Source organism: Corvus kubaryi, unplaced genomic scaffold (assembly GCF_017639235.1).
Source record: "Corvus kubaryi isolate FWS band 111438036 unplaced genomic scaffold, C.kubaryi_AGA036_p1.0 37272, whole genome shotgun sequence".
NCBI classification, from domain to species: domain Eukaryota; kingdom Metazoa; phylum Chordata; class Aves; order Passeriformes; family Corvidae; genus Corvus; species Corvus kubaryi.
In genome coordinates this window covers 2,039,125-2,063,319 of record NW_024581084.1, presented here as the reverse complement: position 1 = coordinate 2,063,319, position 24,195 = coordinate 2,039,125, and the positions used below count along the sequence as shown (strand labels likewise).

Genomic DNA, 24,195 nt, shown 5'->3' with positions numbered 1-24,195 from the left:
GGCTGCGGCCGGCCGTGCCCGCGCCGCCGCCCCTCACCGCGGCCTCCGCCCCTCACCGCGGCCTCCCCGCGGCCTCCCGCCCGCCCCGCCGCGCTCCGACCCGCCATGAGCTGCCGGCAGCCGCTGCCGAGCGAGCGGGGAGCGAGACAGAGGTGGGCGAGGGCAGCGCGGCCTGAGGGCGGGGGGGAAGGAGGGGCTGGGCTCAGGGGAGGGGGCTCGGCCGCTCGGAGCAGCCCCGGGGGCACCGTGCGGGGAGGGCGGGGGTTGGCTTGAGGGGGGTGCGGGGGTGAGGGGTGGAAAAGGGGAGAGCGGCCCCCGAGCGCTGGGAGGGATTAAATGGGGCTGCGGGGTGAAAGGTTTCGGGCGGGGAGGTGCGGTGCGTTCGGGAGGTCGAAGGGACGTCGAGGATGCAGAGGGTTCGGGGGGGATTCTCGGCCTGGTGGCGGAGGAACCAGAGGGATCATGGAGCGGGTGGGAGCTGGGCCGGAGCTGTGAGGCAGTGGGGGATCATGGAGTCAGGGAATGGGGTGGAAGGGACCTTAAAGCCCTTCCCGTTCCACCCCTGCCGTGGGCAGGGACACCTTCCGTAGCCCAGGGTGCTCCCAGCCCTGTCCGAGCTGGACTGGAGGTGTCGGAGTCACTGCAGGTGTTGAGGAAAGGAAGGATCCAGAGGCAAAGGCGGGGTGAGGGGGGAATGTCCCTTCCGCAGAGAGCGTTCCGGGCCCGGGGGCAGCCGGGGGACAGCGTTTGGTGCCTGTGCTCGCAGGGATGGCGAGCGGGGAGGCAGCGCTGGGCTGTAGGCGTGGGCCAAATCCTGGCAGCTGAGGCTGCTGCACAGCCTGGCTGTGAGAAAGGATCCAGTTATAAATACCTCCCTCGGTCTGTTTTGACTCATTCGAGCACGGATTAATTTTAGGCACCAAAACAGCTCCGTCCTGTGTTTTGGAAGCTGCTGTTGTCACATTTGTATGGTGGGGGAAAATCGTTTGATGTTGGTGCGGAAATTCTGTGGACAGGGATTCTGGGATGCTGCTGGGGATCAGCTGCTGCGTCGATGTCAAAGAATCGCTGAATGGCTTGGGTTGGAAGTGACCTTAAGTCTCATCCAGTCCCACCCCCTGCCATGGGCAGGGACACTTCCCAGTATTCCAGGTTGCTCCAAGCCCTGTCCAACCTGGTCTTTGAGATTTTCCCTCTGTCTCCTCTAATCTGGGAATATTAGCACCGCCCCCATCCCATTATCCTCCTCCAAACTCCGCTTTGCCTTGATGTCTGCAAAGATTTGGATAAAAATTAGGTTAAAACTTGTACCTACCAGGCCAAACAGTACAAGATGTCACGAGGGGGTGGCAAATACATCAGAAACAGGGACGAGTTTGTTTTCCACGAGGTGTTTCCTGACAAAACCTTATTTCCACGTGGGAAATATGATTGTTTTGGAATGTGGCTTGACTCCAAACACTGTCAGAGTTTGGAGAGACTAAAGAAAGCCCTTGTGGGGTGGTGTGAGCAGGTGAATAATTGGGTGTTCGTTGAAAATGTGGTCACTGCCACTTGTCCTGGTGCTGTCCCCGGCCTGTCAGGTGTCACTCCGAGCGCAGGGATTATTTTTAGATGTGCAAGGCTGACAATTGTTAAACGAGTTTATTTAGAAGGATGATTTTAATGTGAGTCCACGTCCCTTAAACTGACAGGAAACAGCTTGTGAGAAACAGGATCTTTTTCTCTGTGCCCTTAGGCAGCAGCTAAAAGGGGAATATGAGAGTCCACAGCACCTCGGGGGTCTGGATGTGTCCTGCATTAATTTATCAAGTGTTCCTGCTTTTTTGGGTGCCTTCAGAGAACAAACCAGAAGGTAGATCAGCGAGCTGATCATTTATTTTCCCCCTGAATTTCCTGTAGGAAGAGGAGAAGGAATGGCAATGAAGATGATGGTCACGTTCCCCAGACAAAGCGTAGCACCAGGAACACTGTCCTGCAGGACTCGTGGGACACTGAGGTGAGAGCCTTCCCAGGCAAATCCACTTGCCTTCCGTGCTGCATTTCCACAGCAGCTGGAATATCTTGTGCATTTTTAAAAATTTTTATTTCTTAGCTTTGTGTTTGACGTGGTGAGGTTTGACTTGGTGACATCAGAGGCTGAAATCTGTAAAGGGCAGTTTGGAAATCAGCATTTCCAGTGAGCCTGGTTGTCCCTGGTCTGAATATTTCTGGGAAGAAATTCCAAATCCTGCTTTGCAACACCCAGGGAAATAATTCCCTGCCGTGTCTGGTTTTGCTGTGTGGGATGAGCTGTGACCAGAGCTGAGGGGATGGTGAGGGTGGATGTGTCCCTGTGCTCGCTTTGCCTGACCATCAGCTCTGCCTGTACTTACGGTGAGGTGGTTATTTGTGGGAGAAAGACAAAACACATTCCAGGCAGGCCTTATCTGATGTGGAAAAAATGCTCTGATAGAGCTGCTCAGCTTAAGCAAGACTTGTTCACAGCCAGAACACTCAGACTCAAACGATTTGGTTTTGTCTCATATTTTCCACGACTTTTTTTTCTGGATGTGGGATGAACTCTGTTGTTTTCTTACCCCTCACCAGACAGGTGTTCTCTTGCTGCAGTTTGAGATTGCTTTTCTTAAAAAAAATTCGCTGATTTCCCAACTGCTGCCAGATTTCCTGAGATGTCACCTGTGTGAATCACCTGAAAATTCACTGTGAGCAACGTCCTTGTGTTGCAAAACATTCGTGGAGAAGAGGGTGCAGAGCAGAGGCCCCCTCCTGGTCTGCATCCCTGGAAGTTAATGAAATTAATTTCTTTGAAGGTTTTGCAAATATCCTTGGTTTTTTAGAGCCTTTTCTCTTTGAAGGTGGACTGTAATGAGCAATTACAGTCTGAATTATTACAGAATTAACTGGGTTATTCAACTGTTAATTATACTCCGCAGAAAATATTTAATTGCTGTGTAACTTTGAGCTCTTTTATAATCTGGAAATGGTTTCAAATGTATATTAATACATTGCTGTTGTGAGGGAGACTCTTTTAACCTATACAGGTAGATTATGTGATAGGACACTGCTGGAAAATGCTTTAGGAGCTGCTGCCCACCATGAAGGAATTCTCCAGGATTAGAACTGCCCTGGTTGCTGTGTTGCTGTTTTTTCAGGAGGGAGACTTTGCATTTTGGGGTGTGATGGGGAGAAGCAGCCCTGGTTTGTTGCCATCTGACACTGAATCACTTGTCCAACAGGTCAAACCCCTCCGTGTGTGTAGAGTAGTTAAAGGCTAAAGCAGCTTTGTGGCGGGAGGAGGACGGATTTAGTGTGGAACGAGGGATTGAAGTAGGAGTAATGAAATTAAGGATATCAGGAAAACCCCTGATGGTGAGTGGCAGAAGCACCTTTGCTTGTCGTGTAAACACCTGGTGTTTGGGCAGAGCCACTAAAAGCAGGACTGGCAGTGGGTTTGTGGCCACACAGGAGGGGTGACCTTAACCCTGGCCTGGTTTCCTGGGTGCTGCGAGGGAGCAGCTCGGGCATGGCTGACCCAGGGCAAGGTCACTGCTCAGCCTAACAGAGACTCTGCTTCTTGCATGCACTTGCCTGGTAAAAGTCTGGTTTTAACACATTAAACCCTGGTGGGAGGCAGGGAGGAGCTCTCACTGCTGAGGAATGTGGACACAGCTTCCCAAACACCACCGGCCCCGTTCTCTGGGGAACAGAATTCCCAGTGTTTTCTCCTGATGAATGGAGCTTTTTCTATCTTTTTTTTTTTTTGGCTTGTTTTCTTGTCAGATCCCTGAACTGAGCATGCCCAAAAATTCAAGCCACGAGATTAAATCTGTATTATTCCAACATTTGGTTAAGGACTTCCTGTGCCAAAGGGAGAAATCCTTGTGCTCATTGTGCATGAGTGCTTCCGATTGGTGTCACTTGGAAAGTCTCAGCCAGTTTGTAACACTTGTATTTAGTTTCCTGATACTTTGCTGCCTGCAAAGACACCTCTTGCTGGTTAAAAATCCCCACGGGTTTTGGGGTATTGACTGGGAAAGGGGGAGCGGGAGCAATTTGTGACTTCCGAGAGCACGTGAGAGTCGCTTTTCATCGCAGGGGGTTACACACCTGCTTTCTGTGGAACATTACCAAAGTCCTGATTCCTGTGGCCTGTTTGAGTTCAAATTGACTGTTCCCTCTTTGAGAACAACACAACCTCAGGGTGGCAATCAGGCAGCTGCACTTTAAACAGGACTTGGCTTTTGGCAGGATCTCTTCCCTTTTTTTTTTTTTTTTTTCAGGATCTCTTACACATTTTGCTCTGCAGAATGAGGTGAAGGGAGGTTTTTCCTTAGTGGCAGTTCAAACCTGGGCTGTTCTGTGATGTTATCCCTCAGTCCCTCACTTTGAATCCCACTGCTCACCGAACCAGATCCGATTCCAAAGGATTTGGTGTTTTCCCCCACTGCATTATCCTTTCACCCAGGACAGGCAGCACCCCTGACTTCAGCTTTCACAGGATGGAAACAGATTCCCTTCAATCTCCATCAGTGCTGCTTTTTGGCCAGGTGCTGTAAGGATGTGCCATTCCTGCTGCTCCTGGAGAAGCCACTCCCAGGTTACAGCCACCCTGAGGGTGACAGAAACCTCAGCTCTGGGGTTCAGTCCATGGACAGGCACAGACATGGGGCTGGAGCTGCAGCCAACATTAAACATTAGCGAGGCAGAGCCTTGGCCACGGCATTTCACTTCCTGTTCAGCCTGTCCTCCCTTTTCCAGGAGCTCAGCTGTGTTGTTTGCCCTGGGATTTGGGTAGAAATCCATTGCTTGCCCCCAAATCAAGCCAGGAAAAGTTGTAGTGGATCCTGCAAGGGGAATCGCACTCACAGGAATGCTGAGATTCCCAGTTGTGCTCTGCAGCCTGGGGAATCACCAAGGAAAACCCTTTGCTCTCATTTTCCCAGGGAAGGAAGCGAGTCCCGAGTGTTCTGGCTGACCCTTTCCTTCCTGAATAACTTCTGCAAACCCGAGTTTCTCGTAGTTCCTCTTTGTTCTGGCTGGTGCCAGGATTGAAGCACCGCCGGGTTCTTGGCGGAGAGCAAATCAAAGTTCTTGTCCCCCTCTCTTGCGGGAAGGGCTGGTCTTCAGTTCTAACTAAAACCAGATCGTGGCTCTGTTAAACTCACCTCGGGAGATGCTGAGAGCAGCGGGGGCTGAGTGGCTCTCTCCAGTTCCTGTCAGGAGGGATTGGCACAGATCTGCACATTTAACGGGACATTTGTTTGTTTTAAAACTTAAAGTGTGATGTTAAGGGTTAATGAGCCCAGTAAACCTTGAAGATGCCCTTTTGATTATTCTTAAATGTCACTGGGCTGCTTTGCTTTGCCCCTGTAAAGCTTTGTTGATGCCTGTCTTGCTGACTTGATGACTTCAAGGATTCTTTTCTTGTCTGATTGTAGTCCAAATGCGTTACAGAATGCGCACCACAGCCTGGGGACATGGTAGGTGCTCCATGTGATTTGGGCCATGACAAAGGGGTGCCAGTGCTAGTGAATCTTTGCACAGAGAACTGGAAATAAAGAGGGTCTGACCAACCACATCTGTCACCAGCCTGAGGTGTCAGAAGCACGTCCCAGGACGCTCTGCCGGCTTTACAAACCTCCGAGATGCACAAAATAATCGCTACTAACAGCTGGAAAATGTTTGTTGAGATGTGAAACGCGAGCAGCAAGCGAGGCCAGGTTCTCATGTGCGTTTTTACCTTGATTTGCAGAAGGTGGCTGTAACGAAGCTCACTAAGGAGCGCAGACTAAAAGGAAACAAAGTGTCCTGTGCGGTGGGTTTCTCTCCAAGGCTGCCCTGACCCCTCCAGCATCGCGTGTGACTCTTTGTGCTGCTCTGCAACAGCAGCTGGGCTGCCCAGCACCACCCCCAGCTCCTCCCTGTCCTTCCGGGGCTCTCTCCCTCTCTAGATTTAGGAAGAGGAGCTGGTTGCTCCCGTGGTTCCATTGTGCCCCCTCGGGAATGACCCCGCTGTGTGTTTCTCTCTCCTCGCAGCCTGGGGCCCTTGGCTTGGCTTGCTGTGCTCCCTCAGAGCTGAAGCATTTTTGGTGCTCAGCAAAACAAAGGAGTTTGTTAGGGTTGGATGGTCGGGATCGATGGCGGATCAGGGCCGGCGGGAGGGTTGTGTTCCACCCCAAACAGCCACAGTGCCTCCCTGGACACACTGCTGGGTGCAGTTTGCACCATTCCTGAGTTACTCCGGGCACTGGAAGTGGTGCTGACTGGTAAATCCCTGAGGATTTCTCGAAATTTGTCCTCCTCTGCTGTGGCCACAAAGCTTTGACTTCTGTGGCTTAATCCTTAGAAAAATGTAGATTTTTTTTAGCTGCTGTCACTTACTCTGCTTTTATGAATCATTTATGGGACAGCAGAGTAGCCACTTGCTGATTGACTCACCCAAATATTTGCAGGTCCTGACCAGCAGATCACACAGAACTAAAATATTCCAGCTGGGACTAATGGAACCTTTCCTTAGCAGCCCTTAAAACGGTGTGAGCCAAGCAGTTTTATGTCTTTGAATCCCTTATGATGACGGCAAATGCTCTTCCAGCCATTCCCATGAAACGTGGTTATCCTAAATGCTGGCAGATGAGCCCTGGCCTCTTATTCCAGTCCAATGCTGAGTTCTTTTTGCTGCATGAGGACATCTTTGGTGCCTGTTGCTCTTTCACTGTCACGTCAAGTAAATTGGTATGGAATTGCTATGGAACACTTCCAGTTAGCACTGCCATGGAGTGCTTAACTGGGAGAGGAGTACTCGATGTCAGGGTGTTCAGAGACTTCGAGTGGGTGTTGTGTGCGTTGGTTTCTAACAGCCTCTTGCTTTGGGTGCTTCAGGTGTCACTTTAGGATTGCCTCCTAGGAAAATGCTTGCATGGTGCTTCCCTCAAACCTCTGCTAGAGCAGATGTGCCAAACCTGCCCTGCCTGCCTGTACTGACACGTGCAGCTCCCTGGGAATGCTCTTTATTTTCCAATTCTCAGATGAATCCAGCAAACTTCACTAGTGCTAACGTGGGGCTGGGGGCAGAGCTGAGGGGTTTAACTGGGAAGGATTGAAATCCAACATCCCAGAGGTCACTGAACCCCGGGTGAAGGCTTGTCCCTTCAGCTCTGTGACACGGGTGTGGGCAACAACAGCCTCTCCATGCCAAGGTGGATTTATTCAGTCCATCAGGCTGGAAATGTGGAAGGGAGGGATTTCTCCTAAAGGTTTGCTTCCGTGGGGTGAGGAAGAAATGTCTGATGTTGCTGTTCACCCTCTGTGTGTCCCAGTCCTCCAGCAGTGACAGCGGGAGCAGCAGCAGCAGCAGCTGTAGCAGCAGCAGCATCAACAGCCCCGACAGAGCAGAGTCCAGCCTCAACCCCAGGATTGCAGGATCCAGCCCTGTCTCCTCCCAGCCCTTCCACGAGCAGTCTGCACTAAGCCAAGGTCCTTACTTCCACATCAACCAGATCCTGAAGGAAGCCCACTTCCACAGCCTACAGAGCCGGGGACGCCTCCCTACATGATGACCCAGCAGCTCCCTGCCTTCTGTGAAGGGACAGCACTGTGTAGATTTGATATTTCAACTTCAAAGTTTGTTAAAATGGAATTGCACAAAATTGCCTGTTGCCTTTTCAGTCTATATTTGAAATAACAGGTTAACAGGAGATTGTTTACTTGTGGTTTGCTGCACTATTGCAATGCAAAAGGGGCTTTGAAGCAATTTTTATAGGATTCTTTTTGGGGTGGTTCTAAAGTACGTGGCAAGAGGAGACTGAGGAGTCCACATGTGTGTTATAGGATTGCAAACTGTCCAATTCCAATCGACTGCCTAATCTGTTTGTTAGCAAGTTGTTGCTTTCTGTAAAGTTCTCTTAAGCGTTCCTCTTCAGTTTTATAAGTCTTTTTTTAATTTCAATAAACTAGTTAAAAAATGATTTGGCACCATAATTTTTTGAGCATTTAGAGCTAGTGAGAATAGGAGCAGTGAGTGCAGGTCCTTAGGCCTGTGAGCTGTGAGCTCCCACCCAGCTCAGGGTGATGAGGCTTCTCTCATGAGCTTCACTGCTGCAGGACTGGAAGGGAAATGTGAATTTAGACCCAGGACAGGTCGGGCAGGTGCTGCAGGGGCCACTCAGAGCAGGGTGGTGGTGCCTGAAGGGCACGGGAGTCCTACCCGGCTCCAGCATCCCTTTCCAGCTGTGAAATGTTTTGTTTTCTGTTAGTGTGTAGGTTGTTTTGGCATTTTTTTCTTTAATTTGACTTTACAATGTAAGGATAGGAGGTGAAAGAGCAGCTCCACCTCCGTTCCAGCAGCCAGGGGACAAGGACAATCCAAGCTGTGCCTGGTTCCCGTGACACGCCCTGCTCTGGCTGAGGATGGGAAGTACTGACAATCCTGGAGGTGTCACCGCTCCTGCCAAGGGGACAGAGAGATCTCAGTGAAGACAAACACCCAGAGCAGTTTTATTGGTTGCTGCCTCACTTGGTCATGCCCGAGAGCCAGCCCAGCTTGAAGAGGGACGGTGCCACCGTGTCCTCGTCCTCGGTGACGAGCTGCCGGAACAGGGAGCCCGGGCGCGCTGCCTCATCCTCTCTGGGCAGCACGGGAGCTGCAGCCTGGCCCTTTGGAAAGACAAAAGTGACTCTGACTATCACAGCACGCCCCTGGCTCCCTCCATACCCTCATCAACAGGAGCTGCAAGGTGGAACCATGGCACAGCCGCTGTCCCCAGGCAGCCGGAGCGGCGTCACTGCTGGCTTTAGTGACAGACACACACGGGGCCACGGCACAGCACCTCGCTGCTGTCAGCAACAGGCGCTTGGCAGATGTCACTCACTGCTCATGAAACCCCTGAACGCTCCTCAGAACCCTCTGGGCAGCAGGGCAGGGGCTGTTGCTCTCAGAGCAAGGGATCACAGCGTGGTAGAAGCACAGCTGGTGCCCTTGCAGGAGCTGTTCTTGGAGAACTGCAGATTTTCACCTCTCCAGAAGGGTTTTAGCATTGAAGAAGGAGCAAGCATCTGTCAGGGATCCTGGGAAATGTGGCTAGCACAGGACACAGGTGTGCTGAGCACAGCACAGCAGCTGAGGGGAGTGACAGAACGAGCCAGACATCGCTGCACACTTCTATGCTCTACTCCAACTGAGCTGTGAGAGGTAAGGAATACCTTCATTGGGAGGTTCTGGGCTTTTAAACACCCCTTCTGCTGGGTCTGATCCTTAATGGTTCTGAGTAATGGAGAAGGAGAGTTGCAAATTGAACATCATCTCAAATGACACTGGTAAAACCAGGCCTTTAACTCGTCTTGGCTCTTGTCAAGACTCAGCAACTTGTCCCACTTGCCAAGACCACCACAGATGGATTGGGCTGGTAATAACCAAAGGAAACATTAATTGCTGCTTCCCACGGCAGTGAGGTATTCCTTGGCTCTCACCCAGCACACAGAGCTCCATCTAAGCAGATGTTTTAAACTGAGCGAGATGGAGCAACAGAAAGATTGGCTGCTACAGCTCAGCAGCAGGGGAGCAGCAGGACACTCCTCACACAGCTGGGGTACCTGGCCAGGCCTCCTCGGGGGTTACAGGGCAGCATCCCACTGGAAAGAAGTTAAAGCATTAGCTATTGTCCTTCGGTCTTTCTTGCAGCCCTATTTAATGAGTTGTCTTTGATGCATTGCCCTCATCCGTGTAAATCCCCACAGCCTCTGCAGGGTGGGTGTTGCCTGCTCTGCCACAGAGCAGTGGCCCCAAAACCACAGGGGCAAAGGGAGGGGGGGTTTGGAGGATCCTGGAGAAATCCAACCCATCTCCTGCTGTGCTGCCGTAATGATTCATTTTACTGAAAATAAAAATCAGGTGAAATAATGCTTGGCTACTTTCTTCTTTCCCCACAAGCTCGAGTGTTGGGGGGACAATGAATATCGGGAAAATATTCCTATTTTTACAGCTCAGTTCAAACACCAACCTGGACTCTTTCTGTGCTCCTGGCAGTGGACTTGCTCTTCCGGGAGCTTGACATGCTCAGTGGCAGAAGTCCAAACCTTAAGAGATGGAAGAAAGAAATGTAGGAAGCAGCGCTTCCAGAGCAGCTTCCCAGAGGCAGGAGAATGCCTGCAAGAGCTGGGTGCCTCACCTGATCTGGCTGGACGCTAAGGGCAGGATGTTGTGGAGCTCCTGTGAGCTCAGCGCGCTGCCCCTGCTCGTGTACTGGTTCTCTGTCCCAGTCAGCAGGCCAAAGAGAACCTGGAAGGCACAAGGAGCCGCTTGGATTTGGGGAAGAGAAGCTGGAAGGCACCAGGATTTGGGGTTCCTGCAGAGCTGACCCCGCAGTACGTGGTGAGTCCACGGGCACACCATCAGCGCTGAGTTTGAACATGAAGTGTCTCCCTTTCCCCTCTTTTGTGTTTAATTATTCCCACAGCTGAGTCCCAGACCTGTTTCAGCACTACTTAACTCAATTAGTGTTGCACAGGCTCCAGTGAATCCTGTTAGATAAAGCTCAGCCAGCCCCACACACAGCCGGCTCAGCCAGCTCCTCTTATCTTCAGCTGGCACCGAACGCTCTCCCCTTGCCGCGGAAGTGCCAGTGTTTATCTCGAGCATGACGCAGTTCCAAGGCACCCCAGCTGCCCTGCTGAGGGCATTCTGCAGCCCTGCTCCCGCCCTGCTCCCTACCGAGGTTCTCTGCACCAGGCGGTTCAGGTTCCCGTTCAGGTGTGGGGTGAAGACATCCAGGTCGAAGGGATCGATGTGTCCCTCCAGGAAGTCAATGACCTTCTCAATCCTGCAAGCAGAGCAGAGGGCTCCTGTCAGGGCTGACAGCCTGGTGATGCCAGCTCTGAAGCAGCCAGGGATTTCCTGTCTGGGGTGACTGGGCAGAACAGGAATTACTCAGCAGAACGGCAGCTGACCCAAGGGTTCCCAGCTCTTACACAACCCCAGCAGCAGGAACCTGCTCCCGGTGGTACCCCCGCAGAGACGCCTCAGTGCGCAAGGCTGGAGCTTACACAAGCTTTAACTCTTGGCTGGAAGCTTAACTGCCCTCTCTGGGGCATCCTCTGAGGGTATCCCCATGGACACGAGGAGGGGGGTGCCCACTGCCTCAGCCCTTGGCCACAGAATCCCAGCCCTCCTCTGTTCTGAGGATGAGCTCAGTGTTTGTGCACTGTTTTAGAGCCCCCCAAAGCACTGCTGAAGGATGTGAGCCCCAGAATGCACCATACCCAGAGTCCTGCTTGATCCTGCTGGGTTTTGTGTCCTCACTCTTGGCTGTCAGGATGATGCTGAGGTACCTTAGGTCGTAGAGTAACTGCAGAGCCCTGCTCTGGGTCAGGGGGAAGCTGTCCGGCCTCTGCAACAGGACAGGCAGGAATGGGGCTCCTCCCTGGCACAGGGGAGGCTGCCCAAGGGAGAATGCTTGAGAACACCAACCCCAAGGCACAACCAGAGTGTGAAATCTGGTGTCTGCTCCCCTTCTGCCTCAGTTTTGGGGGAGGCAGGGTGAGTGTAAGGGTGTCCCCTTTCCAGCTGTCATGGACAGGCATTTTCTGTTCCAGGAGCTGGCTGTGTCCCTGCCTTCCCCGCCCTGCTCCCATCCCACACCCCGGTACCTTCTCCTGCTTCTGCTCCACCAGCTTCTCATAGGCAGCGAGCACCTCTGCCAGGCAGCTCCTCAGCAGCTCCTGCAGGGTGACCTTGGGCAGGGTGTGACCACCGACCCTGTTCACCTCCTGGCACAGGCTGAACAGGAGGCACTGCACGTGCCACGAGGGCTGGGGAGAACAGGGTTTATTTGCACGTGGTCTGTAAGCTCCATTCCCTTCCACGTGCCTTCACATGGGTGCTGGGGGTGTCCCACCTCCTCAGCAGCCACAAAGCTCTGCCCCACAGCTTGGCTCGGGCATCTCACAGGGTCTGATTTACTGACACCCCAGATTTTGGGTTACAGCAGCTTCTTAAGTCCCCAAAAGACTTTACCAGACACTGAGTGCAGTGAGAATTGCTTGTGCCTCTTCTGTCAGCCCAGACCCTGCTCTGCCCACCCACCCCCTGGGGCTGTTACTCCCTCCCTCATCTCCTGGGCCTCCCGGGTTCCCCCCCAGCTGCTTTTTCCCTCAGATCCTCACATTCCAGATAGAATTCTCTGGATAAGGTTCACTGCATTTCCCCATCCAGCCCCTCCCATGCTGTGCAAATACAGAACTCACTCCAGGCCTGACCCTCCTCGCCACTGCCACCTGCTCTGTCCCTGTGAGCTCCTTCCTGTGCCACCACCACACCCTTGGGAAGCCACACGCCTCAGTTCCCTGAGGATTCCACAGTCCCAGCGCTGCAGCCCTGTCCTTCAGTGCATCCAACTTCCATGAAATCTCTCTCCTGGGACCTCTGTGTTTAAATCAGGCCTAAGTCCTCCTCTGGCTCAGTTGTACAGGATCTGGGCCAACCTTACTCATAAGCAGTGACAATGACCTATTTCCTTCCTCTGACCTTTGTCCTCACGAGGTGAGTGTCTCAAAGAGCACCAGAGAGTGTCTGGTCCTCTGCTCGTGACACCAAACAACCTCCCCAGCAGCTCAGCAAGTGGTTCTGGCACACAGTGCTGGGCTCCTCCCACAGGCTGTTCCTCATACCTGCACAGGCAGCCGGATCTTTGACGTCACGCTGCTCCCAGACTCGGTTTCCTCCTGGATTTCAATCTCATCCCAGTTGGTGGCCGTGGCCAGGACAGACCCAGCTGTGTCAAGCAGCAGCGTGTGGGTGAAGCCCTGAACCAGACCCTGGAGCAGGAAAATGAAAGCCCCGATCACAGGACAGCTCTGACAGGAGCAAGGCCAGCCAGCCCACCCTGCCTGTGACCTGCTGTATCCCTGCACCTCCCAAAGTGAATCCTATGGAGACCATTCCCCTGGAGCCGCCCCCAGGGAGCTCTCGGCAGCCAGCGCTGCCCCAGTGAGGGAACCCCTCCCCAAAAAGCATCTCTGAGGAGGGAAACAGCTCCTTACTTTGGTGATAGCTGAGCTCCAGAGCTGATAAGCCAACAGGCTCTGCTGCAGGAGCTCTGCCTTCACCCCCTGCCACTTGGCCAGCTCGGGGGACACTTCCTGGGCTTTGCCCTTGCCCAGTTTCTTGGCAGAGCGCGGTTCCTTGGGTGCCAACTCTGCGCCGCCTGCCTGGCCCAGGACACAGCGCTGCAGGTGCGGGCACAGCTCGGGCAGGGCCTGGCACAGCCTCGCCATGAAGAGCACGGCGTTGAGCCTGGCATCCCCAGGGGGGCCCAGCTGGCTCTGGGCACTCTGGACCTGCTCCCGGACGCAGCCCAGGAGGTGCTGGACGCAGGCGACGCAGTGGTCACGGAGCAGCCCCTGCACGGTGCCGGCGTCGGCGAAGCGGTCGAAGGCAGAGCGCGGTGGCCCCGCGGGCTCCTTGGGGACAGAGTCATCCGTGGGGAGGTAGGACAGGACATCCTCCAGCCTGGCCTTCAGCTTGGAGTCCAGCGTGGAGCAGAAGCTCTGCACGCACGGAGTGAGCGCCTGTGCCTTCATGGCCAGCCCGCTCCTGGCGAAGGGCCCGCGCTGCCCCACGCTGACCCACGCCGCGTCCCCGGGCAGGTCCCCGGGGCTCTCCGACCACAGGAACAGCGCCACGTTGTGTTCCAGCTGGATCTGCTTGCTCAGGGCACAGCTGCCGGCTTTCACTTCCAACTCCTGCAAGGCTAAAGCCAGCAGCTGCTTGGAGCTGCTTGAGATGGAGTCAAAGCCTTCTTTGGTCAGAGTCTGCAACACAACGAGGAGGAAAAAACCAATTCCAATGTGCCACTTCAACACACCCTCAGTGCAGCGTGGGCGGGGTGAGACAACAACTGGGGGCACAGCACAGGGCTCCCCACAGCACAGCACCCACCTGCAGCCTGTCCAGGAAGAGCTGCTGCAGCAGCTCCTCCCAGAAGGACACGGGCCTGTCCAGCAGGCGACGGCACACGGCCTCCCAGCTGTGGCTGCTGGACTCGCTGGACAGCAGCTCCCACACGGCGTCACGGATCCCTGCCAGCCCCTTCATGCTCTTCACGTACACCAGCAGGGTCCTGACCCCTGTCCTGATGTCATCACTGCACCTGGAGGCAAAGTTTCACCTCTGTGAGGGGGGTGAGGCCCTGGCACAGGGTGCCCGGCTGCTGGATGTGCTGTGCTGCCTCTGGCTGCTTAACTGAGGGCGAAGGATGAGGAAGATGAGGGGATGAGGAGGAAGTCAGCCAGGCTGGCATTGCCCTGTCCCACTCACATGGTGATCCACTGCTGCAGGGTCTCCCTGAGGTACTCCTGGCTGATGGGGTGTGCCAGGGTCCGCAGGGTGGGCTGGAATTCCACCACGGACTCAGGCAGGTACTTGAACCAGCTGCTCAGCTTCAAATCCTCCTCCAGCACCCCTCCTCTCCCTGGAATCACAGTCAGGGATCAGCCCAGCACGGTGCACCCTCCTGCCTGCACACCTGGGCAGCTGCAGGGCTCACCTGCGGGGTTCTGGCCCGTGGTGCTCTCCAGGGTGGAGAAGAGCAACCCACAGGGCAGGGCTGGATCCGGGGCCATCCCCTCGGGCACGGTGTAGAAGACAGCGTGGGCCTGGTACAGGGTGGTGGTGAGCAGCTCCATCAGGGAACACACCTGAGCTTTGATACCTGCACCTGCAGAGAGGTGACTCTGAGCCAAGGCAGCCCTTCAGCACAGGTCAGTGGCACCGTCTTCCAAGGCCTGCGGTCCCTTCCAGGTAAGGGCTGGAGGGCAAAGGACTCATCCTCGTGTCCCCCTGCTTCCCCATTACCGCTGGGCTTGGCCTAAGCCCCTGAGAACTGTTAATTTTTGTGGCAATCACCCATCCCTGCTCCGGGGGCAGGAGGAGAGGAAGGGAAAGCTCACCCCGACCTTCCCAAGGAGCGGCCCCGTGGCACTGACCGTGGTGTGGCTGGTTGAGCAGCTGCTGGATGGCCAGTTTCCTGGCAAGCAGGAAGTCGGCCAGGGCCTGGCGTGGGGAGCTGTCCTCCAGCAGCATGATGGCACACAGGGCTTCGGCCACCGCCTGGTCCGAGCCCGTCGGGCAGCGCAGCAGGGCCTTGCTCTCCTGCAGGATGGTGGATCTGCCACGGGAACCGGGAGTCACCGCCCGAGCCACGCGTTCAGGTGTGGCTGTGTGGGGACTGCCAAGGCAAGGGGGTGGCTTTCCCCACACTGTCCCACTTGTATCTGGGTGTTACAGGACTGGTGAGATGGTTTCCGTCCCAAGCTCGTGGAACGGTTTGGATTGGAAAGGATCTCCCTAAATCCCTGTTAGTCCTGTCCCATTACCTGATGGAGCCCCCTGGTCCCTGTCAGCTGCAGCCCCCAGGATATTCCCTCACATCCCTCTTTTCCCGCCTGCCGGCTTTCCAGGGGCATTCCTGGAGCACTGTGCTCCCACCTTTGACACCTGCCACAGCCCGGGCATCCTGCCAGGGGCTTTCCTGTGCCATCCAGGTGCAGCTGCCTCAGGCAGAGCCTCCTAGGACCTTGCTGCAGCTGATTTCTGTCCTGCCTTCCCTGGGCCGTGTCTGAGGTGAATCAGGGAATGGTTTGGGTTGGGAGGGAACTTAAGGATCACCCAGTTCCAAACCCCTTCCCCTAGACCAGGTTGCTCCAAGTCTCATCCAACTTCCAGGATGGGGCACTAGGACACTTCAGGGGATGGGACAGCCACAACTTCTCTGGGTAACCCGTGCCAGGGCCTCACCCCCTCCTCATCCAGCCCTTCCCGTGCCCCGGTCCCGGCACACCTGAGGTGGCTGGCGGCCGCCACTTGTCGCAGCAGGATGGGGAACCGGGCGAGGATGGGGCTGGAGCGGGCTCGGGGGGTGTCCAGCTGGAGCTGCCGGCGCAGGTGGGCCCCGAGCAGGTGGAGCCGGGCCGCGGGCAGGTACCGGCCCCCCTCCACCGCCCCCCAGAGCTGCTCGGGAACCTCCAGCAGCAGCTTCAGCTGCGCCGCCGCCCCGTAGAAACTCTGGTGAGCTGGGGGGCGAGCCTGGAGAGGGGACACGGATCAGAGGAGAAAGAGAGGATGAGGGGAAAAGAGAGGGGCATAAAAGAGGGAGCAAGGGGGGAAGAATAAGGGATGAGTGGAGAGAAGACGGGATGGGGAGGAGAAGAAGAAGGTGGGAAAGGGGGCGAGAGGACGAGAAAGGGGGGAAAGAGGGGCTGAGAGAGGGGAGAAGGGGCCAGGCAGGGAGATGGAGTGGGGGAAAAAGAATGGGTCGAAGGGGGAAAGAGGGCACGGGGGACTCGCTGGCCGCCCCCCGCCCCTCACCGTGCTGGCGGGGCCGGGCCGGGCCGCGCCGCCGCGCTGCAGCCCCCGCACGGCGCCCAGCAGGCGCTCGGCGCTCCGCCGCATCTCGGCGATGGTGTCGGCCGCCTCGATGAGGTCGCGGTAGCGCTCGCCCACCATCTGCCGCAGCTCCTCCCGCTTCTGCTCGATGCCGGCGCGCAGCCGCCGCTCCGCCGCCCGCAGCTCGGCCGTCGTGTGGGCCTCGAACAGCGCCTCGGCCTCGGCGCCGCGGGCCGCCATCACCGCCACGGCCCCGACACCGACACCGGCACCGACACCGACCCCTGCCCCTGCCCGCGCCACCGGGGCCGCCGCCGCCGCCATCTTGGCCACGGGAAGGGGACGGCACTTCCGGGCGTCTCCGCGGGGCGGCGCCGCCATCTTTGTGCCGGGCACAGCCGCACCCGAGCGCCGTTACCATGACAACGCCGCCATCTTTGTGGCGGGCACAGCCGCACCCGAGCGGCGTTACCATGACAACGCCGCCATCTTTGTGCCGGGCACAGCCGCACCCGAGCGCCGTTACCATGACAACGTCGCCGCCATATTTGTGCCGGGCAGAGCCGCGTTGCCATGGCGACGGGGCCTGAGGGAGAAAACGCCGCGTTACTTATTGTATTTAGTTTGTTTATTTATTTAATTGTAGGGTTTTTTTCCTTTGCCGTTTCCCGGGGAAACGGGTCGGGCTCCGCGGCCTGCGGGTGCCGCTGTCACTCCACACACCCCGGGAGGTCTCATCCTCGAGGTCCTTTGGGTTGGGGGGGGCTTGGCTCGGACAGGGCTGGGGGTGTTTCCCGATCCTCCCATTCCAACAGCACCGCTCTGAGCACCGGGATATTCCCCCAAAATCCATCCAGGATGGGGTGGAACAGGATTGAGCTTTAAGGTCCCTTCCAAGCCCGAAGGGAGAGGCAGATCTGCAGCCAGGCAGGATCCAGCTCCATGGGAGATGCTGGCGTAACCAGAGCGTGTGGGCTTGGGTGTGAGGTTGTTGTCCTCAAATCCGATAACCGCCCGTTTGTGTTGGAAACTGAGACGGGAAGAAAAAGAATCACAGGTGTTTGGGAGTGATTTGGTTTATTTGCGTGGACAGTGTTGGTGTTGCTGGGCTGTGCAGCTGCTCAGAGCCAAACTCACAGTTCCTAGGAGTTGATAACTCTGCTTTGAGGGAACGAGGGGCAGGACGACACGAAACTGCCTCAGTTAGTGCCAGGGGAAGTTCAGGTTGGACATCAGGAGGAATTTCTTCATGGAAAGGGCTGTCAGGCATTGGAAGTGCCCAGGGCAGTGGCAGAGTCCGCATCCCTGCAGGGATTTAAAGCTGTGTGGATGTGGCACTTGGGGACATGGTCAGTGGTGGCCTTGGCAGTGCCAAGGGGGGTGGTTGGACTCGGTGATCTTTGAGGGCTTTTCCAACCTGAACAATTCTGGGATGCTCTCCCAGGGAGGTGTCCAAACCTGGGTCATATCCTGCTGCTTCTCCCAGCTCCAACACACACAAACAGCCAGAAACTGTAGGAAAACTCTTTTATTTCCCTCCCGCACCATCCACAGCCCCCTCCCCGTGGCACAGACCGTGGCAGTCAGGAGCCTTCGCTGCGGGAAGGCCCAGTCCCACACCAGGACACCGAGGAACGATTGCTGGGGAGGAAAACAGGCCTGGGAGCAGGGACACGCTCTCGGCATGTCCTGGTCACAACAGATCCACGGGCACTGACAGAGCACAGCTACGGACACGGGGGGATGGACGGCGCTGCTGGGGGGCCCTGGAGCTCTGCAGGGAACAGAGACTAAACCTCAGCTCCCTGGTCCTGCAGAAGTCACCTGGCAGAGTGGCCGCAGCCTCCGTGGTCCCTCCCGGCTCCTGCACGGTGCCACCAATCCCCTGGCACACGGGGAGGGTGAGGGGGAGCCAAGGCCCCCCATGGGGCTGTGTCAGTTATCAGAAACCCCCCTGGGCACATCCAGTATATACAATTTACATATATTTACAACCAGCCGTCCCGTCCCTCCTCCCAGACACGGCGTGGGGTGGGATGCATGGATGGATGGATGCATGGATGGATGGACGGATGGATGGATGGAGTGGCCAGGCTTTGCATCCCTCAGTGTCTCCTGGTCAGGAAACAGCTGGAGGCAGGATGGCTCTCCTGTCCTGGCTTTTCACAGTCCAGGTCTTGCAGCAAGCAGGGAGTGGAGCTGAAATCCTTCACAGAGGTGCCAGGCTGGGCGTCAGAGGCTGGCAGGGCAGGGCAGAGGTGTCCTGGGGCTGGAAAGCAGCAGGTCCCATTCCAGGCTGGCAGCAGGAAGGCAGGTTTGGGATCTGCTGTGTCCTTTGCTTGTGCCTCGCTGGAGATTCCCCCTTGGAGCAGCCGCAGGGAGGGGATGGAGACTCTCCGTGAGCGGTTTGGAAACAGCTCCTTCACAAGGCTGGATCCGAACCTGGGAGCTCTCCTTGCTCGGGATGGAGCTGGATGGGGACCCTGGGCAGGTCTGGGAGGGAAGCGACCTCTCGGTGGAGTCTCCAACAAAGACGAGGCTCTTCCCATGGTGGCAGGGTCGGGAAGCCCTCTGGAGACACAGCAGCACAGTTCAGGAGATTATTTCAGTCCAAGGCAGCACTGGAGCCAACACGAGGAGCTGCAGAGATGCACCGGGAAGGCTCCAGGTCCAGCCCCAGCCTCTCTGGCCCATCCCAGCAGGATCTGGCTCTGGAGCACCAGGGGTCACTGGCCACCACAGCTCCCGGAGCCAGGCTGGGTGCGAGGGGGATACGGGTGGATGCCCAGCCCAGCCACAGCCCCGGCTCTGCACACGAGGGCTGAGGAAGGGCACAGCAGGGATGTCTCCATGCAGGTCGATCCTGTGGGATCGGGGAGCTGTGGAGCCGCCCCTCAGCCTCACTGGGGGAACCAGTGGTGAGGAGGAAATGGGGAATTGGTTCCCACAGGCTTTGGGGAGGCCACACTGGGACTGGGAGGCTCGTGCAGAGGTGACCCAGCCCCCAGGGGACAGCCCCAGGTGAGGCAGCAGGGGAGCCTTTGGCACACCCCGACCCGTGCTTCCCATCACCTCAGATGTGGGATAACGCCGTTCCTGCCGCTCCAGGCGGGAGCTGTCACTCACCCCTCCTGCCCAGGGCCAGGCTGTGTGTGAAGCACTCGCAGGTTCAGTCTCTTGGCTCCGCAGTCACCGGCAGAGATTCCTCATCCCACTGCCAGCAGCCCTGCGAGGCTTTGCAGAGCAGATCCAATCTGAGGTCAAGTTCCCACTAAAATCAAGTGGCTGGGAGGGAAAACTTCGTTACTGGCAGCAGCAGCAGCAGCGGTGCTGATGTTTATTAGTCAGCAATGAACAGCAGAAGGTTTTGTTTTGCTGCATTTACAGCCAGCGCTGGGCCGTGGCTGCAGCTCCCTCCCGGCACTCCAAGGCAGCACATTTCACTTTCCTGCCCTTTTTCCTCAGTGAGCTGTGGGAAGGTGGCCACGGAGAGCTCTGGCAGCCCCTGCCCTGTTACATCCTGCCTTGGTGGCCTTTGGGATGTTGGTGGCAGCGCCCCACGCCCCTCATTGCTCACCTGCAGCCCCGTTATCCCCACCCCAGCAGAGCCCCTGGGTGCGAAAGGGGGACACATTTCAGATCCCAGCCCTGAGCAGCCAGAAGTGTCACTGCCTGGGGGGTTGCCAGGACAAAGCTGACCTGGGCGTGGGTCCTTCCCAGGCCTAGGAATTCCCAGGATTTCCATATTTCCATATCAAACCAGCGCAGAGAGGGGGTGATCCCAGCTGCAGGCTCCTGCTGGGGACTCCTGCGGAGGTGCAGCTGGGAACAGGTGTCCCCCCCTCCATCCATCGGGATTTTGGTGGCCGGGCTTGCACAGACACGGCTGGGATGGAGTCAGACACCGGCAAATCCGGGTTTGGCCTGGCTGCAGGTGAGTGCTGGGGGCTCCACACACCCCCGTCCCCATTCCACGCCCGCTTTCCACGCAGACACCTCCTCCACGGAGTGCCCACGGCTGCACTGACGCATCACTGCGGCTGTGACACGGAGCCTCATCCCGGCGCTGCTCCCAGCCCTCCCCAGCAGCGCTTCCCCAAGCCGTGACCTGCTGCCGGTGCTTCAATTCCTGCAGAGTCAGCAGGGAACCGCTCTGCCCCGGAGCCCAGGGTCAGCCTCACTCTCCACGCCACAGCCGGGCTGTGCCCGGTGCCCAGCGAGGGGACAGGGAGGTGCCACACGGTGCCCACGAGCACCTGAACGCTGTCGCTGTTCCTCGGAGGAGCAGGAAAGAGTTAAAAGCAAACAATTGCTGACAATGCTTTGCTTTGTCTTGCAGAAAATGCCTGAGCCGTGCCCTGCACAGCCAGGAGCAGGTACCCAGCCTGGCACTGAGCCCTGTTGGGGGCTGGCAGGGGTGGCACAGCAGGATGGAATGCCCCAGGCTGGGATTTGCTGCAGGAGCTGGGCAGAGCCATGGGAAAACTTCTGCCAGGGCTGGTGCTCTCGGCTGGAGCATCGCCTGGGGGTGCGTGGCGGAGCAAGTGGGACCCCAAAGCGGGTGGCACCTCGTGGGCAATGCTCAGCCTCACCTCCCTCACTGTTTGTAGTGCCAGGTGACGGCTCCGTGTCTGCTGGCGACGGGGACACCAGGCTGGGCTGGGAAAGGGGAGGGTGTCCGAGCCCCGGCTGTTTCCCCCACCGAACCCCCCACGTTCCCACGGCTCGGGTCTGCAGCAGGAGCCTGTGAACAGATCCGGCCTCTGGCACGGCAGCTGCTCCGGGTGCTCCGGCAGGAAGCCGGCACTTCTCCCTCTCCCCTGGGCTTTCCCTCGAGCTCCCGCTGCGCCGGCCAAGGAGGGGCTTTGCTGGGGGGTCAGGGCTCCAGAGCCGCGGTCTGTGCTGAGCTGGGAGGGCAGGCAGGGACAGGGACAGGGCCGAGCGCTCCAGGACAGTCTTGAGAAGCCAAATACGGCGGATGTGGGGCCAGCCCCGCCACCCCTCACGCTGTGCAGGACCCAGGGGGATGGATCCGTGCTGCCCTGCTCTTCATCCCCAGCTGCTGGGAGCCCTGTGGTCTGCTCTGCCCGGTGCCTTCGGCTCGGACGAGGGCGGGGGCCGAGTCCCCAGCACCCCCCTTCCCGTCCCCATCCTCTCCGTCAGCCCTGCCTCCAGCGTGACTTGCCTGGAAGGAGCGGGGAGGTGCCACCCCAGAGATCCTCGGAGCCGCGGCCGGACAATCCCCGATCTCAGCCGGGTGCAGTGGGAGGTGCCCGTGCCAGGCTTCTCCAATGCGTCCCCGCTGCTTAAATACTTCCAAGGATTTCCCAGCAGGGAGCGGAGCCGGGCGCCCGTGCCGCGGGTGCTCGAGCAGCGATCGCGGCTGCCGGCGCAGCGTGGGACCGGCCGCCGGCAGATGCGGGCGGTGGGAGGGGCAGCGGCTACTGGGGAGGGAGAAGGGGGAAATTCTCCATCCGAGGAGAAAATCTGCGGGCAGGTGACGCCACGGCAGGGGCCGGGAAAGGGCTCTCCAGCAGCGGGACATGGCAGGGCTGGAGGAGGCGGGGTGGGATCAGAGGGGCTGCTGCGGGGCTAGAACTGCTTCCCGTGGGGAGGTCACCTCGGTCGTGGCGTGTCCCCTCCGGGCAGGGCGGCCGCTGCAGTCACACAGCACGGGGAGGCTGCAGGGCGGGCGCTGGAGCAACGAACAGCCCCGGGAAAATGCAATCCCCAACATCCTGGTGTCCTGGGAGAGAGACTCGCCGGGAGCTCCCCGCAGCTCGGTGCGTCCCCGTGTTGTCACACACCCGTGCCCTCGGCTCCTCCTGAGGTCCCCCTGTGTGTCCAGGTGCACCCACCCGTCGTGGGGCAGAGCCCCAAAGGCAGCCGGCCCCGAGGGTGGCACGGGGGACGCAGCAGAGCCGCCCCGGCCGTACCTGTGCCCGCGGTGGCACTTTGGTGCCGAAATGCGCCGCGTCGCCGTGAGTTGTCTTTGTTTTCCTGGCGAGGCAGCTCCTCCTGATGCATCTCCTTCCCAGCGCTCGAAAGCCAACCCAGCAGAGAGGAGCCCAGCAGAGAACCCCCGCGCCCATCGGGTGCTCACAGCCGTCCCCTCAGGTGGCATTCCTGCCCCGACACCGTGGTGCCACCCCTCTGCTGCAGCCGGGAGCCAGCGGGGAGAGGAGGGCGCAGGAGGGACGAGCCCCGCTGTCCCCTCAGATGCTCGTCTGCAGGTCACCATTGAGCAGGGTCCTCTGGGTTTCCGTGGTCTCGTTGAGCCGGGATTTGTCCTGCTTGCTGTCGCTGCGGTCGGCCTCGTCCATGCCACTGACCTTCACCAGGCACAGCACGTTCTGAAAGCTCTTCTTGAAGTTGTCGGACAGGAAGGCGTAGAGGATGGGGTTGGCACAGCTGTTGGCATAGCTGAGGACCACCACGAAGTCGAACATGCCCTTGAGGACGGGCGTGGGCACGATCATGACGGACACGGAGGAGACGTTGAAGATGTAGAAGGGGAGCCAGCAGAAGATGAAGACAGCGACCACGATGGACACCATCCTGGTGACTTTCTTCTCGGACTTTTTCCTCTTGGAGGAGCCCACCCTGATGCCCGAGGACTTGACTTTGATGATGATGAACAGGTAGCAAAGGCAGATAATGGTGAGAGGCACCAGGAAGCCCAGGATGAAGGCGTAGATGATGAATCCCGTGTACCAGGCACCCGACTCTCCCGGCCAGATGATGGTGCAGCTACTCCTACCGTGGTTGTGCTGCACCCCAGCATAAATCATGATGGGCATGATCACCAGCAGGGAGACGCCCCAAACGGCCACGTTGATCATTTTGGCTGTCCTGGGCCGCCTCCACTTGGCAGATTTGATGGGATGGACGACAGCCAGGTACCGGTCAACGCTCATAACCGTCAGGCAGAAGATACTGGTGAACTGGTTGATGCCATCCACCGTCATGACAATCCTGCAGAGGGCTTTGCCAAAGGGCCAGTGCACCAGGGCCACCTGCATGGCCAGGAAGGGCAGCCCGAGCATGAAGAGCTCGTCTGCGATGGCCAGGTTGAGGATGTAGATGTTGGTGATGGTTTTCATCTTGGCATAGCGGAGGATGACGTAGATGACCAGCGTGTTGCCGCACAGCCCGATGATGCAGACCACGAAGTAGATGAAGGTGAGGATGGCGTTGCTGGTCAGGTCGAAGTGCTGGCCCGTGGCGTTCTGGGAGGTGTTGGTGGGCGCCTCCAGGGAGAAGTTGTCGAAGGGGGACGCCGCGGAGAACCAGAAGGCGGTGGCATTGGGCAGCTCGTACTCCAGCTCCATGGCTCTGCCGCTCCCTGGGCACTGCTGCCTCACAGGAGCCGAGATGTCATCTTCCCTGGCTCTGGGGAGAGAGGAGAAGATTCTAGAAATCAGGGAGTAAATAGAAATGAAGGGATTCCTGGGGAGGATCTGTCCATCCTGCTGCCAAGCTCAGCGGGAGAGAGGCTCTCTGGAGGGGGGGTCCCCACCCCACCTCCCCATGTCCCCTCCCGGAGCAGCCTGCCCGGCCACGCCGCAGCTCCTCCTGGCTCTGGCGATCCCGGAGCCTTTACGACTCCGCAAATCCAACCGGTGCATCCCAGTGGGTGCTACTGATGGCCCGGGAGCACCGAGCGCCGGGGGAAAACCTCCTCCTCTCCCGGCCGTTCGGCGGGTGCAGCCCCTTCCCTCCGAGCCGGCACCGGCACCCCGAGCCCGGGCGGCTCCGGTGGGCGACGAACTCGCGGCGGGGAGCGCCCCACCCCCGACCCCGTCCCTCCGCTGCGG

The 24,195-nt window shown here is 57.9% G+C and overlaps 3 protein-coding genes across 6 annotated transcripts; 1 reads left to right on the top strand and 2 right to left on the bottom strand.

The window, feature by feature from the left end:
• The first annotated feature begins 24 nt into the window (after nt 1-24).
• On the top strand, nt 25-7,967 carry FAM104A (family with sequence similarity 104 member A). Of its 3 annotated transcripts, none has more exons than XM_042025526.1 (4): nt 36-152; nt 1,903-1,999; nt 5,756-5,818; nt 7,320-7,967. In XM_042025526.1, the coding sequence occupies exons 1-4, from the start codon at nt 106-108 to the stop codon at nt 7,554-7,556; spliced, it is 444 nt and encodes a 147-aa protein (XP_041881460.1). In that variant the 5' UTR covers nt 36-105; the 3' UTR covers nt 7,557-7,967. The 3 variants fall into 3 exon arrangements, with proteins under 3 accessions (XP_041881462.1, XP_041881460.1, XP_041881461.1); XM_042025527.1 differs by lacking the exon at nt 5,756-5,818 and adding an exon at nt 5,442-5,483; XM_042025528.1 differs by lacking the exon at nt 5,756-5,818 and having other exon boundaries at nt 25-152.
• Nucleotides 7,968-8,472: 505 nt separating this feature from the next.
• On the bottom strand, nt 8,473-16,774 carry COG1 (component of oligomeric golgi complex 1). 2 transcript variants are annotated; one of them, XM_042025522.1, is made up of 14 exons: nt 16,361-16,774; nt 15,834-16,078; nt 14,980-15,161; nt 14,541-14,711; nt 14,312-14,465; nt 13,934-14,144; nt 13,036-13,806; nt 12,664-12,810; nt 11,644-11,805; nt 11,257-11,384; nt 10,709-10,817; nt 10,167-10,276; nt 9,999-10,074; nt 8,473-8,655 (listed from the first exon to the last, which is right to left on the bottom strand). In XM_042025522.1, the coding sequence occupies exons 1-14, from the start codon at nt 16,757-16,759 to the stop codon at nt 8,512-8,514; spliced, it is 3,009 nt and encodes a 1,002-aa protein (XP_041881456.1). In that variant the 5' UTR covers nt 16,760-16,774; the 3' UTR covers nt 8,473-8,511. The 2 variants fall into 2 exon arrangements, with proteins under 2 accessions (XP_041881456.1, XP_041881457.1); XM_042025523.1 differs by having other exon boundaries at nt 14,541-14,705.
• A 1,117-nt stretch (nt 16,775-17,891) lies between these two features.
• Nucleotides 17,892-23,807, bottom strand: SSTR2 (somatostatin receptor 2). The gene is made up of 2 exons (XM_042025520.1): nt 19,505-23,807; nt 17,892-18,949 (listed from the first exon to the last, which is right to left on the bottom strand). Exon 1 carries the CDS (start codon nt 23,707-23,709, stop codon nt 22,594-22,596), a length of 1,116 nt encoding a protein of 371 aa, XP_041881454.1. The 5' UTR covers nt 23,710-23,807; the 3' UTR covers nt 17,892-18,949; nt 19,505-22,593.
• Nucleotides 23,808-24,195: the final 388 nt, after the last annotated feature.

Excerpts from the sequence above, each read along its gene's own strand:
- COG1 (XM_042025522.1), bottom strand. The coding sequence starts at position 16,759 with ATGGCGGCGCCGCCCCGCGGAGACGCCCGGAAGTGCCGTCCCCTTCCC. Across the intron at positions 14,145-14,311 it reads CTGCAGCAGTGGATCACCAT|GTGCAGTGATGACATCAGGA; the intron begins GTGAGTGGGACA and ends CTTTGCCTCCAG. Across the intron at positions 10,075-10,166 it reads TTAGCGTCCAGCCAGATCAG|GTTTGGACTTCTGCCACTGA; the intron begins GTGAGGCACCCA and ends CCATCTCTTAAG.
- FAM104A (XM_042025526.1), top strand. The coding sequence starts at position 106 with ATGAGCTGCCGGCAGCCGCTGCCGAGCGAGCGGGGAGCGAGACAGAG. Across the intron at positions 153-1,902 it reads GAGCGGGGAGCGAGACAGAG|GAAGAGGAGAAGGAATGGCA; the intron begins GTGGGCGAGGGC and ends AATTTCCTGTAG. Across the intron at positions 5,819-7,319 it reads GAAACAAAGTGTCCTGTGCG|TCCTCCAGCAGTGACAGCGG; the intron begins GTGGGTTTCTCT and ends TGTGTGTCCCAG.
- SSTR2 (XM_042025520.1), bottom strand. The coding sequence starts at position 23,709 with ATGGAGCTGGAGTACGAGCTGCCCAATGCCACCGCCTTCTGGTTCTCC.